This window comes from Lepeophtheirus salmonis, chromosome 5, assembly GCF_016086655.4.
Source record: "Lepeophtheirus salmonis chromosome 5, UVic_Lsal_1.4, whole genome shotgun sequence".
NCBI classification, from domain to species: Eukaryota; Metazoa; Arthropoda; class Copepoda; order Siphonostomatoida; family Caligidae; genus Lepeophtheirus; species Lepeophtheirus salmonis.
The window spans coordinates 2,823,189-2,837,179 of NC_052135.2; the positions used below are offsets into that span (position 1 = coordinate 2,823,189).

The window sequence follows — 13,991 nt, forward strand, 5'->3', positions numbered from 1 at the left end:
AAAGAATCGGAATCGGGATTTTTTTTTTTTGGAATCGTACCATCACTAACAAAGATCAACCGAAAAAAAATCGGTCTTTGAGCGAGTCTTAACACTAGTATATACATAAAATCAAAAAACTATTTATAGAAATGTGATGAAAATCTGGTATACCGGGCCGTGCAGAATTATTTACCAATTTTTGTTCAGAACATATCGCGGACAATAATGACATTTCGAATGACTTGAGAAACAATTATTCATACATTTTTAGAATAATAAAATAGTTTGTGATCAAATTTAATCAATTTAGCCACCATTTGACTCAATGACACTGGTCAGGCGACGTCTGAAGCTGCCACAGACTTGCTGGATGTAATCGGCGTCCATGGAGGCCCAGGCCTTGTTGACAGCAGCCTTTAAGGCATTTAGGTTCTTGTGTCGTTTTTTGCAGGCCTTGGTCTCCACATGCGCCTAGTGTCTAGTGTGTTCAGATCTGGGCTCTGAGGGGGCCAGTAGTCCTTGGGCCAAAAGTTCATGTTGTCCTTGAGCCACTCCTGAGCTTTCTTGGAAGCGTGGCCGGGTGTTCCATCTTGTTGAAAACCCCAAGGAGAGTTGCCAAGTATGGATTTGATCCACGGAAGGACCTTGGCTTCCGTTGGAGGCCACGAGACCCAACATCATCACCGAAGCAGGGTGCTTTGTTGTTGCCACATAGCGGTGCTTATCTTGCACATCTCCAAAGCTCACAACACGGTCATTTTGCCTGTTGAAAACAAGATCGACCGTAAAAATTTTCTCATCTGAAAAAATAATGATGCGTCCAGATGAGCTCTTGATATCATTCAAGATTTTCTGGCACGCTTAAGTCTGACTTCTCGCTGACGTTCAGTTAGCAGAGGGCGTTCAGTACGCCTCAGGGACTTTCCTCCAGCCCTTTTCAATGCCCTTGAATGAGTTGATCTCGACGTTCCCATCTTTCTGGCCATGTCGGCAATGGACCTGTTGGGAGTCCTTTTGAACACTGCCTTTACTTGCCTTGTTGAGACAGTGGGCTTCCTGCCAGCCCCAGGGGAATGCTTTAGATCACCCCCAGCCTCCAAGCGCTTGGAAACGTTGTAAATTGTCTTCAACGAGGCCCCAACCTGTTCCTTAATGTTGTTATGAGGCACTCCCGCTCGGAGGAGGGCTGCAATTTCAATCCTCTTTGTTTCCTGATTGGACATGGTCTCACGTGTGGAAGTTGTTACGCTCTCACAGGAATGATTTTTGTTTATTTTAACAGTAACACTACGAAACAATCAGATTGGTTGCCACCAAACCTCTTAAAAAGTATATTTACATCATCGGTAAATAATTTTGCACGGCTTGGTATTTTTAACTGGCCCGTTTTTTTTTTTTGGGAATTGATAGTCTGAAGAACAAATTTTCTTTTCTATAGCAGTTTTCATTGTTATTTATTTCCTGAGTAGTGAAAATCCTTTCCTAAATAGATTCAATTATATTCAAAACCTGATTCATGTGTACTCATAAATGACGGATCGTAACCCTGGGGATTTATTATGGAGTTATAATTGTTAGTCCTTATTGGGCTCCGAGTATAATTGGGGATCGACATCGGATTAATTCTATCCAATATACTTGTTAATAGATTTTTCTCCTTCCTCCCTTGTCACAGCTGATTGTAACTGATCTAACGTCATGAGCATTATTCTTTCTCTCCTCCGAAACATTTTTCAAATTGTCAGGGTTACCATGTTGATGTTTGATTTCTTTTTTCCAACATGGCCATTCTATACTGAATTTTCATCATTAGTCATACCCATATGGATGGGTATATCATATGATATGATATACCCATCCATCAAAATGAAATAACATGCTCAGTGTATCAAATACATACAATATACTAACACATGTTAACGTAATATGATGGTTTCTGTATAACCAGGAGGTAGGAGTCTAAAACTTAATATCATGCCGCATGCAACATTCATCATTATATATTAAGACATGCATAAATATAATACATATATTTATTTACTTTAAGGCCTACTGATATCTGAAACTACTCACTCCTAGTAGAAGGAATTAGGCTCGCAAAATGATGACACGTCTTAATACAGCTACAAGTGGTGGGAGAGCTAAGCATAACTTATTATTATAAGTAATAGTCATAAAATATTTGATACGTACATATTGAAGGTTATCGACCTCTTGGTAAGAAAAAGTCGTTTAATATTTCTGAAATTTTAATCATGGGAGTTCTGAATTTGTTTTTGCTTGTGCTAACTAATAGTAGTATTAATAAGGGTTTTTCATGTGATGTTATCATGGTTGATGTCGGTCAATTTAGGGGCTTGAACAATCAAGTTTTATAACAATAAAATGGGACCAACTAATAAAAATACTTAAATTTTAATCTCTCTCAAAATCTATCGTTCTATTGCCTAGTTTAGTTATAACTTATATATCTGACCCTAAGTTGTATTAAAAATCAAGGGCGTCCGCAGCATTATATACATTTAGGTATTTATAAAAAAGAAAAAAATCCTTAATTTGGGGAGGGCTACAGCCTTTCTAGCCCACCCCCTGTCGAAGCCCTGAAAATATGCTATTACATTGCTACAAAATCCATTTTTCGTTATTGTAGACAATAAATTAACTATCACACTGTAAAGAATCAGATAGTTTTCTCTAATTATCTTAATTTTATCGTCCCTAATCGATCAAAAAAAATATTAAAAAATACACCTTTAATATGGATTTTTACTTTATATTACTTTAAATTTGAATAAAATATCACTGTTTATCAATAGTGTCAAGTAGTATTCAATGCACGTGTCAAGTGTTTACTTATTCTTAAAGCCATTAGATGAAGTTTATTCAAATTTTTTTACAAATTTGTCCAAATGAAGTTGTAAAAATATCAACAAGACCCGCCCAGATAGTGTATCTTTCAATTATGATGCAATTTATGACGTTACTGAAAATACTCTACAGACTATGAACAATAAATTTTGTTTCATTGTTTAACTAAAAAATATCTGGGTTTTTTTTTTGTTTCATTCGAAGGGGAAAAAAATATTTATTTGACAAATATTTTTATAAGTTCAAACGCAATATTGTATGATGGGAGATGGCATTCATAGGGCATAGCCCATAGCTAGTAAAACCTTGGATAATTATTTGACATTGAGTACCATAATAGGTGTACATACTTATTTGCTATACAGTGTCCTTTAAGGACCGGTTTTTGTTTACAGGATTTTTGAATGAGTATTTGAAATTCCAACGGATTTCATATAATGTATCTGTTTTATCTTTTGCAAATATATATGCAATCATTTTTCCCCTCCTCTAAGGTATTTTTCATTCTGGCTTATCTATCATTAATTCAAGAAAATGTCTACATATAAAGAAATAAATTGCTAGTTTCTTTTTCATTAATTATTATAGAACATTTTCACTGACGTCATAATTAAACTCCATCAATTAATTGTAAGAATGAAAAGACTAACACCTGCATTGAATACAGCTTGATGACAATGCTAAATAGGGATATTTGAATATAATATGCACGGAGAATCCTTATGAAACGTCTAAATTTGTACATTTTTTAAAATCGATTATGTAAGAAAAAGTCAGATAATTAAAGAAAAATATCTTAATATTTCCATTGTCATAATCAATGTTTATCTACAGTAAAAAAATAACATTGTGTAACGATGTAATAGTATGTTTTGAATACAATTATGGGTCAGATATATAATAAAACTAGGAAATAGAGGAATGGATTTTTGATTGAGAGTAAGATTTAAGTCTTTTTATTGAACGGTAACATTTTAACATCCAGTAGTTTACTATTTTTCTTAATATGAATGAAAATAGATTTGTTACTCAACTTGGTTGTCTAGGGCTCCAAAATGCCCGGCATCAACAACTTTTGATGTGATGTCACTGCTATTAAATAATATCATAGTTAGTAGTAGCTAAACTGTACTTTTTGACAGCAATAAATAGTTTTAGTTAGCTACATATTATTTTAATTAGTCATTTATTTTATTTATTATTATGGTCAGTGATTTTGAGTAGGACTATAAATTGAGGAAATAATGAGTAATGCGCATACTCATAAACGGATTGCTTAGTCTACAACTACTGTTGTGGACCAAGTAATAATAATACGTGAGGCGTGTGTTTTACGCTTACCCTACACTTAACTACGCGTCTTCTATAGTAATTCAGTTTATTACGTCAATATTTATTCACTTATTTTATTCGGGAGCCTTCCCATAACTTGTCCGCTTGCTTAGTTAGCCTCTCCTTCATCTTTTTTTTTCTCTTTCTATACGTTTCTTCTTCTTTTTCAAAAAAAAGAAGAAAAGAGGAAAAAAAAAAACGAACTTCAGTACAGATTTCAAAATTTGTGATCTCACCGGCTCCAATGTGTGAAGATCCTCCATACTCTTGATGATGACTTCTACCTATCAACCTCGTCGATCTCAACGTTTGTCTCAGTCTTCCCTTGTGCGATTCCCTTCGGAAGCTCGTAGTCCAACGCCGGGAAAAATACAAAGGAAATTAACACCTGCCAGAGCTAATGAAGAAATGTTGATCCCATCGCGTAATTGTGAGTTTTTTGTCCGATGGAAATCCCTTGATTAAATAATGATGAATGTTGTTATTCCTTCTTTTTTAGCGAGTCTAAGAACCTTGTCCTCGGATGAAGAAGACGACGACGGTGACGATGGTTTGTCCATACATACTCCACAACGACACACAAAGTATCCTAAAGTATTTCTCCTCAAGGAGCACGAGTCGTCCTCCTCCAATTTCCCGTCTCTATCCGAACAAATTCATACTACATGGAAGCATTGCCTCACGAAGGCGCATTCCTTTTCATTCTTCAATAAAAAAACAACTATTATCCTCCTGAATATCCTGCTCATCCTGGGATTAGTCCTCTTTGGCTACAGCAGAATCCCTTGGTCCGCACTCACTTCTTGGGCACTTGCTGACTTTCGATTCATGGCCATGGTTGCCCCTGATTTCCTCATGGGAATGCTTATGAATCCCTTTCATCATGAGGAATTAGATCAGACGACTTCTATACCTAACATTGATCTCATTGTAAATAAAATCCTCAATAATGAAAAATTTGGGAATTTTGTGCGTGAACTGAATAAAAACTCAAGATCCAAGGGTGGCTATCAGTTGCATGAGGAGTTGGAAAAAATTATTCAAAACATGGGGGGTTCTCATGATCATTCTGAGGAAATAAGAGCTTCTGTTAAACATTTAAAAGAAAGAGTACACTCCAACAAAATATATCTTGATGAACAGTTTAACTCTATTTGGAAAGAGCTGGATGAGCTTAAGCATGTAAAAGAGGACATGAACCGTAAGAAGTTGACGGCGTTTGAAGAAAGGCTCAAGGATTTAAATGAAAAATTGGGTACTCTGAAAGACTATCTTCTACGTTCCGAGAATGGTGTTCAAAAATGTGAATCTCAGGTTAAGGAAATGTCAACTAAAACCAATCATTTCATTAGAGAGTATGTGAGTGAAATAATTCATGATAATACCTCTCAACTGTCTGTTCACCTTCAAGACAAGTTTGTGAGTCAAATGGACATGAGATTCATCATTAGGGACATTGAAACCAACATGAAGACAAATTATCCATCTGAGTCAACGTCAGGGGGAAGCATGGATCATTTTGTGGAAAAGGCACTTATTAAATATGATGCAGATAAAACAGGGATGTTTGATTTTGCTTTAGAGACTGCTGGTGGTACGATAATGAGTACTCGGTGTACTGAAACACATGATGTGTCGTGGGCTGTTCATTCCATTTTTGGAATACCTTTTTGGTGGGAAAGAAACAACGCTCGTACTATTTTGCAACCTAGCTCTAATCCGGGTCAGTGTTGGGCTTTTAAAGGATCTCAAGGCTCTGTTGTAATAGAGTTGAGTAGACCTGTTAATGTTGAAGCAGTCAGCCTAGAACACATATCGAAAATGATGGCTCCTGAAAGGAAAATACTAAGTGCGCCAAAAAGGTTTGCTGTTTTGGGTCTTACTTCTCTTGATGATGAAAGCCCAATTGTTTTTGGAAATTTTACTTATAATGACAATGGTAATCCCGTCCAAACCTTTCATGTTCCAACCAGCTCTCCAGTCAAATTAGTTGAACTAAAAGTTTTATCAAATTATGGCCATTTGGTCTACACCTGTGTTTATAGATTTAGAGTCCATGGAACTTTTGCAGACTCGACACCCGAAAAATAAGGGCAATAATTAATTAACTAATTATTATAAGTCACTATCATTTAAATACTGTGATAACATTTTTTTTCTAGATTTTTGTGCTACAAAAGTATTAATAAAAATATTCAAATTATTTATATTTATATATTCGTACTATACCTACATATATATTACTTTAAAAAACCCCACATTTTGTACTGATAAATATTGCATAAGCCTTCGTTAAATTATTGTGTTTTTTTTTTTTTGGGGCTTGGACTTAGCTTCTCATGCTATAAATGCTCGAACTAACTCTTCAATTGTCAATGAAAATCTGTATTGTAAAACTAATAACTAATAAATCATCCTTGAATTGCTTCTATTTATATCATTTTTATCAAGTAAAGTATTATTACTTGTTTGTATGTGTTTACTATTGAGATAATTAAACCCATAATTTTTTTCTTTATCATCCTTCACCTCCTTTTATTATGATTAAGTACAGGATGATTTATAAATTTCTAATTTTTGATACTATGTGAATGGTGTGTCTTGTCAACAGATAAATAAACCTTTTCCCAGCTAAATATTTATATGTACTTGATTTGTATTAGTAACACTGGATTCATAGTTTTAATACAATGAAAATGAAGAAATATGGACTGTTTCATAATTAATTGTAAATAAATGTATTTGGCTTTTGCATATAAGCATACAAATAATGTTTGTAATTTGTAAAATATATCTTTGATTTCATTTGCGCTTTGAATATTGCCCTGAATAATATACATAATGTTGATGGAAAATAATCATTGATATAACTATATAAATATTATCTAGTCTTGGACTCTCAGTTCCTAAATGAAAATTTACAACAATATTAAAATTAATTAGCGACAATAACAATGTATGAATCCATAAAAAAGAAACGTTAAACTTTCGTTGTATACGGAAAATATTTTTTCTTAAAGGTGTTGTATCACCCTCAACTCCTGTTATCATGATTTCATTATCTCATTCAATAATGTTCATATTATAACAGCAGGATCAATTATGCCATGCCATGACTCATCATGGCTTAACAATTCTATGTATATATATATATAAAAGGACTTGTTGATGCATAATAATATTAGTCTTGAATTGGCCTGTAGAGTACTGTAGTTACATACTTCTTTCTAAATCTCTGAGTTGAACTCATGACCATCACTTTATCCTTAATAGAAAGAGCATAGAGATGATTGATCATGACATGATTAGGAGTTGGAAGTAATGTGGGTTCACAACTAAGAGGAGTATCCTTGTTTAATATCACCTGAAATTAACTCAGATATAGTAACCGATTGAAAAGTAAAGACTATTTTATAAAAATGATTTACTTGCAAAAGATGTGGAGGTAAAATCGGTGGATGAATTTGAGACGATCCTAATTTGTCCTTCCCGGAAATATAATTTGGTACTTCTTGACCAAATTCATTACTACAGATGATATTTTTTTCTTTTATGTCCATATCTAAGGCCTCAAATACCTCATTATCAGATGTTTTTATATTGATTAAATTATTTTGGCCTCCAAATCCGTCATCAGTCACAGGATCTGTAATTATATTGAAATAAGTGCAATAAAATACAAGTTCCATTCATTACCTTTTGACGATATAACCCATGTATTATCAACTTTAAATTTGTATTGATAATTTCCTTGAGGCAGTTCAAGAATAGTAACAAAATTCGCGTGTGACTGATTCATTGGAATCAAATTTGACCAATTATCAAAACTTCCGCACAAGTATATTTGTTTTTTTTCTGCATCTTTTTTGACCTTTTGTAAATCTGTGAGAGGAAGTTTAAATACTGTAGGAATATTTTTGTCCTTTGAAAGCATCTTTGGTTTCATTATAGGACGAACACCTATCGTATTTGCTCGGGAGCGTTGCTGCTTTGTGAAGGATGTTATTGAAGCATTATTGCACACGGACTTAATACTACTGGTCAAATCCGGTACTCGTGACATCAGAGATAGAGGCCCAGGATCTTCAGGGCAACTTAATAAGTGTGTATCTTTATTCCTATCCCAATGATCAGCCTCAACTCCTACACATAGGTATATTAAAGTTATAAATTAATCTTAAATGAAGCAATTTTAGACCTGTGGTGACATTAATGGGTTGAGATTCCATGCCATTTCGGGTGTAATATTTTTTCCCTATGCTTGATTGCTGCAATATTCCTTGATGATTACCCATTATGAATGTAATTGCTTTAATGTCTTATTCATCATAAGTTAATTGACGTAACAAACAAAGTATGCCTGAAATAATTTTAAATAATCCAATATAGTGTGGTAATAACAAAATTATTTAAGTATTTGAGTTATGTATTTATTTATCCATATTACTTTTCTTGATTTATGTACATTCCATGGAATCATAATATGTTATTGGATCCTTATTTGGCTTGAATTTTGCCAGGAAATACATGTGGACTTTTGTTAAGTGAGGACAAATTATATATTGCATCAGATATTTAAAGGGTAAAAATCTTAATGGTGATGCAGTATACGAACCCAAAGTAACATTGAGTTTAATAATTTACAACCATTTACATGAATTCATTTTGTTAAAAAAGAAGAAAAAAGAAAAGGAGAGAGAGGAATCATTAAAAAAGTTTTTTCGACTTTTAGGAATTATTTACCTCTAATAAAGGAAACGAGGGATTGAGAAAATCGATGACTACAATATCAATTTCCTCGTGTTAAAAATCCTGGGATGAAAGTAGTTTGATAATTCAAATCTCTAGAGATCACCATTGAGATTAAAAAGTAAGGTCTATTTATTGGAAGGCACAAAAAGAATATTTCGTCATTTATTGAAAAAATTATCAACTTTCCAACAGCAACTACAGCGTAAATTCGGGATGTGTGTGTTTTTATAAAAAAAGAAGGCTAAAAAAAGCTGGAGAAAGTTCTAAGAGAGAAATTTAATTTCGCAAATATGTATGTAAAACTGCCTATTTCTCGATATGTAATCTTTCACAAATGTATCGGTCTGCTCAGGCCCAAAAAGATGAGGAGGGCGTTTGCAAATAAGACCCCTGCCCCGTTAATAACAGAGTAAGTCGATTAGAGTGGGGAAATAATAAATTAAGACAACAAGAGGTTGCTTTTCTACTAAATTTATTCCTTATGAAGTCACATTTAGAACTCCTTCATAACCAAATACAAAGACATAAAACAATTTATCAGAGCAAGAAATCTGATTTCTTTAAATACAAAGAAGAAGAATATTAAATTAAAGGATAATACTTTTCCAGAAGAGTAGCAAGTACCTTCCGACAATGATTAAAAAAAAGGTAGATAAATTTACAAACAATATGACAATTCACGCTTTATATGTTAATAAGTAGAGTAACCGTTATTAGATGACATTGAAGACGAAAATCCAGTTGGCAACACAGGTTCAGACCTGTATCCCATATGCATGTTAGACATATTGCCTCCATCACCTCTTCCACCAGAGGGTCCATCGTAAAACAGTTCAACATAGCGATGTTGCATGTTTTGTCTATCTTTAGTCATTGCCTTTCTAGCATCTTCTTCCCTAAGATATACATGGATATTAATAAAAAATGTCATTTAACAAGTTTATATATGAAAGCAAAAAAACTATGTACATTTATAAGGAATTTATTTGATAATTTTAGAAGTAGGCCATTTCCATACAGCATCACAAATCATAAGCACAACATGCCTCCCTATCAAAATATGTATGTACAATTAAATGATTACTTACGATGCGAAAAAAACATCAGCTTCTCCTGCAGCTTTGCCTGCATAGTTATAAATGATATATACGTCAATCGGATCAACTACAGGGCTAAACCACTCTGCAATATCACTTTTAGTTACGCGAAAAGGGAGGCCTCTCATATGAACAACATATCTAGGGGGCCCTCCAGGAAGAGGTGCACCTCCAATAGTTCCTCCTCCAAAACCACCAAAGCCATCCATCATCCCTCCATGTCTACCCCCACGACCAAATCCAAAGTACCCGTCATCGTTATAGCCACCACGGAATTGTCTAGGACCTCCCATTCTATCTCTATCCATTGCGAAGCCATAGCCTCCGCCTCCTCCACGGCCACCCATATTAGAGCCTCCGCCTCTTGGAGGTCCAGGTCGGTCATACGGACCAGGTCGCGATCCTTAAAATAAAAATCCATATTAGCTAATCCATTCATTGTAGTCCTTCTTTGATAAATACTTACTTCGTCCATTGGGAAATCTCATTCCTCCTCTTCCACCTCCACTAATGGGACCACCGCCGCCGTTACCACCACCACCTCCACCACCATAGCCATATTGGTGTCTCTCAGCCTCCATCATAGAGGAGCGAAATATTTCAATGTACCTGAAGAAAAGAACACGTTAAGATTTCTTAAAATTCAACAACTGAAAATCTTATGTAGAGTTTATACAATTATTTGCAATTTGCTAATAAAATTATTTCCCTGCATAGGAAATATAGAAAAAAGAAACATTTAAACTCTATCGAATAAACTCCACACTAAGATCAATGTGCTAAGAAAAGGTATTTATTAACAATGACTGATCCTACCACAAACGAACAAAGCATTCCGATACAGTGTTTGAACGTAATAATTTTGAGAAAAAAATCAAAGTAATGAAGAAATGTACATAATTTATAATTTATGAAACAACCCGTCTGATTCCTCAGAATGCTCCCAAAAAGCCTCCCCCCATAGTCATCATCCCACCTGTGCCCAATTGACTGTTTATTCTTCTTAAGAGCCCTATCCACATTGGCCCCATTTGAAAATTGAACAAATGCCTCCCCTGAGCTCCGCCCCTGGCAATCCGATGTAAGCAGTATCCCGTCGTTAACGATATCCAACCCTAGAAATAGCCCACCACATATTTTTTTCTTACGTATCGTATGATTTTTTTTTTCAAATAGCATTATTTAAACAAGTCATTATATTAAATGAACAATTTAAGGAAACCCTTTCACAAAATTTGTGAAATTGTCAATTGAACATAGTTAGAAACTACATAAAAACCAAAGGTTCTATACGGCATTGAGAAAAGGTAAATTTGATTTTCCAATATTTACTACAATTTTTTTTTATAAAGGTTGAAATTAATGGAATTTAGAATATTTCATCAATGAAAAAAAAAATAAAAAAATAGTACTATTTGAATATCTTCTTAATTTAAAATAATGGTCAAATCAATATTTGAACAAAACATCTCATAAAGACGTGAGGGTCACAATGAAAAAACCATTCTATTTCTTTAAAATGATGTGATTTTATACCTTCAAAAAATTTGAAGATATCATCTCTTGTGCAATCAAATGGAAGACCTCTTAGTCGCACCACATTGTCTGAATTTTTTTCAGAAGAGGAGTTCGCACCAGAGCGATAAAGGACCCATTCCATTTCGCTCTGTTTAGCTTTAAAAACTATAATAAAAAGAAAGGAAAAGGCCAATTAAGTAGAACCAAGAATTGCTTCCGAGGCGTACCCTCAATGTAGCGTTTTCCCATTGTTTGTCGGTCCAATTTCAAGGCTTTTTCGACGTCCTCCTCACTTGCCAACTCAATGTACGCCTCACCCGACGGACGCCCTTCACGAGTCATCGTCAAATGGATACTCTCGTTCCCTACAAATACATTGTATCAATATATATATATAATAATTAATATGAAATATCAATGAATGGTGAGTCGGAACCCTGAGGCTACCTTTTTCCATTTCACATTCCGAAAAAAACGAAGCGATCTCCTCGGCTGTCGTGGACCAAGGGAGTCCACGGACTCGGACGATGCATTTGTTCTCTTCCTCCTTTGTGCTATCAGTCATCTTTATAAATAGTAACTCCAAATCTTCCCTCAGCGTCCAAATCTATGTGAAATCCTCCACAGTCAAGCCACGAAATGACGCCCAATAAATACTAATAAAAGAGAAGAAAGAAAAAGAAAAAAGACAAGCTAGAGCTAGAAAAAGGACGAAAAAGAAAGTAACGCCATCTGGAGTATAATATTAATTCAAACATTTGTAAAATTTACTAGCTCTGTGTCATTGCTCTCTTCATAATGAATGATTCATTCCCTCTCATGTTCTAAGTCATTTTATTAATGAGTCCCATTTGACATCCAATGAATGAGTATTTTCCTATATATATGAAAAAGGGTTTTCTTAGTTATAAAACTTGTTTGTTTAGCCCACCAAAATGGCTGATATACACAACGTTGACGTAACCTGAAAACGCTTTGTAGTAAATAAATTAGTAAAAGCTACAAACTCTTTTGAAGGAAATGCACAATTATAAGAATAATTGTGATGTTTAGATAATTAATTATATAAGCCTACTAATAACATATCAGATGTTTATAATATACAAATATGTATCTTAAAAAGTTCTGGTATATTCTTAAACACGAAATGGGTAAAAGCTAATTCATCAATTTTGTTAAACATGGGAAGAACTATATAAAGACGTACTATCTGTATTTTGAACTTTGAATATGTTCCAGCATGAACAAAATATGTAATCTACGTTCTAAATATGAATGAAGTTTAAATTTGGATCAAAAAATGTATTGATTCCTTTTATTTAAGGGTTGTGGACAGATGAGACATTTTCACCATCAATTCAAATATTTTTGCTATTTATTTAAATGAATAACTATCATTTAAATAAGCGGCTATTAATAAAAAGGTATACAACGCTGATTTAGAATCTAAAATAATTTGATATACATTAAATATTTGTTCTTTTCAGCTCCATAATCATATATGATATATGTAGATAAGGGTTAAGAGGACGTACAATTTATGTACGCAAGGTTTTGCCATTTTTTGGCATAATGTACGTACTTTTTTAAACTTGGCTTCGTAACTACAAAGCACTCTCCTAAATGTGTACGTATTTTGTACATAGCCCCTAGGATTATAAGAGGCCAAGGTGCAGGGATTGGACATAACCTCTAGATCAGTGGCTCTTAACACCTTTTGAGTTAGAGAATTGAATAATATAATATTATATATATCTAATATAACTCCAGCAATATTGAAAGTTGTTCAGTTGTTTCTTCCATAACATTTGTGCAATGGAATATGACTCAACTGCTAAACGGGAATAAAAAATTCACACTTTTTGATAAATTCCTGGCTTTAGGTAGCCATATCTACTAAGAGGAAAGGCCTACAGGCTTGATTTACCTATCATTTTGTTGGAAATATAATAAGCTGTAAGTTGATACCTAATTTATACTATTTCTTGTACAGGAACTTTCATAAAAAATAAAAATATTACTCTCCCAAATTTTATTCACGTATATTTAAAAATACCGTCAGTCATTAAAATTAAAGGTATATAAAAACATTAGGTGCTATATACTTGAGAATTTAATCGTTTTTACCTGAAATAGTATTATTTAAGCTGATGGGTTTAATTTTCTCTTAACAGGTGTAATATTTCCGATTTTTTTTACAATTTATGGATTTAAGATTTTAGGGAAATTTTGCTTTACGAGAGGCCGCAACACAAATATGGATTGTGTGATATTCGTCAAAAGTTAACCGATTATGCCCAGGATATACTTCTTTATGAAAATTATACACAATTTGAGTCAAAGCGCTTAATATTTATAATTTTTTTAAAACGACGCAACATAAACTCGATTTTTGAGCAAAATATCCATGTTTCGGAACACTTGTACAATCATATGGCCAGC

General features: G+C 33.8%; 3 protein-coding genes and 1 long non-coding RNA gene across 6 annotated transcripts; 2 read left to right on the forward strand and 2 right to left on the reverse strand.

Annotated features, from left to right (window-relative positions):
* Nucleotides 1-4,206: 4,206 nt before the first annotated feature.
* Nucleotides 4,207-6,818, forward strand: LOC121118685 (SUN domain-containing protein 1). Its single transcript, XM_040713273.2, has 2 exons — nucleotides 4,207-4,612; nucleotides 4,682-6,818. Exons 1-2 carry the CDS (start codon nucleotides 4,453-4,455, stop codon nucleotides 6,271-6,273), a joined length of 1,752 nt encoding a protein of 583 aa, XP_040569207.1. The 5' UTR covers nucleotides 4,207-4,452; the 3' UTR covers nucleotides 6,274-6,818.
* An 86-nt stretch (nucleotides 6,819-6,904) lies between these two features.
* On the reverse strand, nucleotides 6,905-9,177 carry LOC121118687 (5'-AMP-activated protein kinase subunit beta-2). 2 transcript variants are annotated; one of them, XM_040713276.2, is made up of 6 exons: nucleotides 8,926-9,177; nucleotides 8,630-8,772; nucleotides 8,381-8,542; nucleotides 7,879-8,325; nucleotides 7,611-7,828; nucleotides 6,905-7,546 (listed from the first exon to the last, which is right to left on the reverse strand). In XM_040713276.2, the coding sequence occupies exons 3-6, from the start codon at nucleotides 8,475-8,477 to the stop codon at nucleotides 7,364-7,366; spliced, it is 945 nt and encodes a 314-aa protein (XP_040569210.1). In that variant the 5' UTR covers nucleotides 8,478-8,542; nucleotides 8,630-8,772; nucleotides 8,926-9,177; the 3' UTR covers nucleotides 6,905-7,363. The 2 variants fall into 2 exon arrangements, with proteins under 2 accessions (XP_040569210.1, XP_040569209.1); XM_040713275.2 differs by lacking the exon at nucleotides 8,630-8,772.
* A 212-nt stretch (nucleotides 9,178-9,389) lies between these two features.
* On the reverse strand, nucleotides 9,390-12,132 carry LOC121118686 (heterogeneous nuclear ribonucleoprotein H). Of its 2 annotated transcripts, none has more exons than XM_040713274.2 (7): nucleotides 11,997-12,132; nucleotides 11,777-11,914; nucleotides 11,568-11,714; nucleotides 11,008-11,146; nucleotides 10,498-10,640; nucleotides 10,023-10,434; nucleotides 9,390-9,830 (listed from the first exon to the last, which is right to left on the reverse strand). In XM_040713274.2, exons 1-7 carry the CDS (start codon nucleotides 12,112-12,114, stop codon nucleotides 9,626-9,628), a joined length of 1,302 nt encoding a protein of 433 aa, XP_040569208.1. In that variant the 5' UTR covers nucleotides 12,115-12,132; the 3' UTR covers nucleotides 9,390-9,625. The 2 variants fall into 2 exon arrangements, with proteins under 2 accessions (XP_040569208.1, XP_071744170.1); XM_071888069.1 differs by having other exon boundaries at nucleotides 11,777-11,909; nucleotides 11,992-12,128.
* LOC139905266 (uncharacterized) lies at nucleotides 11,777-12,203 on the forward strand. The gene is made up of 2 exons (XR_011779905.1): nucleotides 11,777-11,909; nucleotides 11,992-12,203. It is a non-coding gene; the product is annotated as an uncharacterized lncRNA (long non-coding RNA).
* Nucleotides 12,204-13,991: the final 1,788 nt, after the last annotated feature.

Bases quoted from the DNA above. Each gene is read 5' to 3' on its own strand.
- LOC121118687 (XM_040713275.2), bottom strand. From the start codon at position 8,477: ATGGGTAATCATCAAGGAATATTGCAGCAATCAAGCATAGGGAAAAAA. The intron at 8,326-8,380 runs GTCTAAAATTGC...ACCTATGTGTAG, and splicing joins ACCCATTAATGTCACCACAG to GAGTTGAGGCTGATCATTGG. The intron at 7,829-7,878 runs GTAATGAATGGA...ATATAATTACAG, and splicing joins ATGGGTTATATCGTCAAAAG to ATCCTGTGACTGATGACGGA.
- LOC121118685 (XM_040713273.2), top strand. From the start codon at position 4,453: ATGATGACTTCTACCTATCAACCTCGTCGATCTCAACGTTTGTCTCAG. The intron at 4,613-4,681 runs GTGAGTTTTTTG...CTTCTTTTTTAG, and splicing joins GTTGATCCCATCGCGTAATT to CGAGTCTAAGAACCTTGTCC.
- LOC121118686 (XM_040713274.2), bottom strand. From the start codon at position 12,114: ATGACTGATAGCACAAAGGAGGAAGAGAACAAATGCATCGTCCGAGTC. The intron at 11,915-11,996 runs GTAGCCTCAGGG...ATGTATTTGTAG, and splicing joins GGAATGTGAAATGGAAAAAG to GGAACGAGAGTATCCATTTG. The intron at 11,147-11,567 runs GTATAAAATCAC...GGCTATTTCTAG, and splicing joins TATCTTCAAATTTTTTGAAG to GGTTGGATATCGTTAACGAC.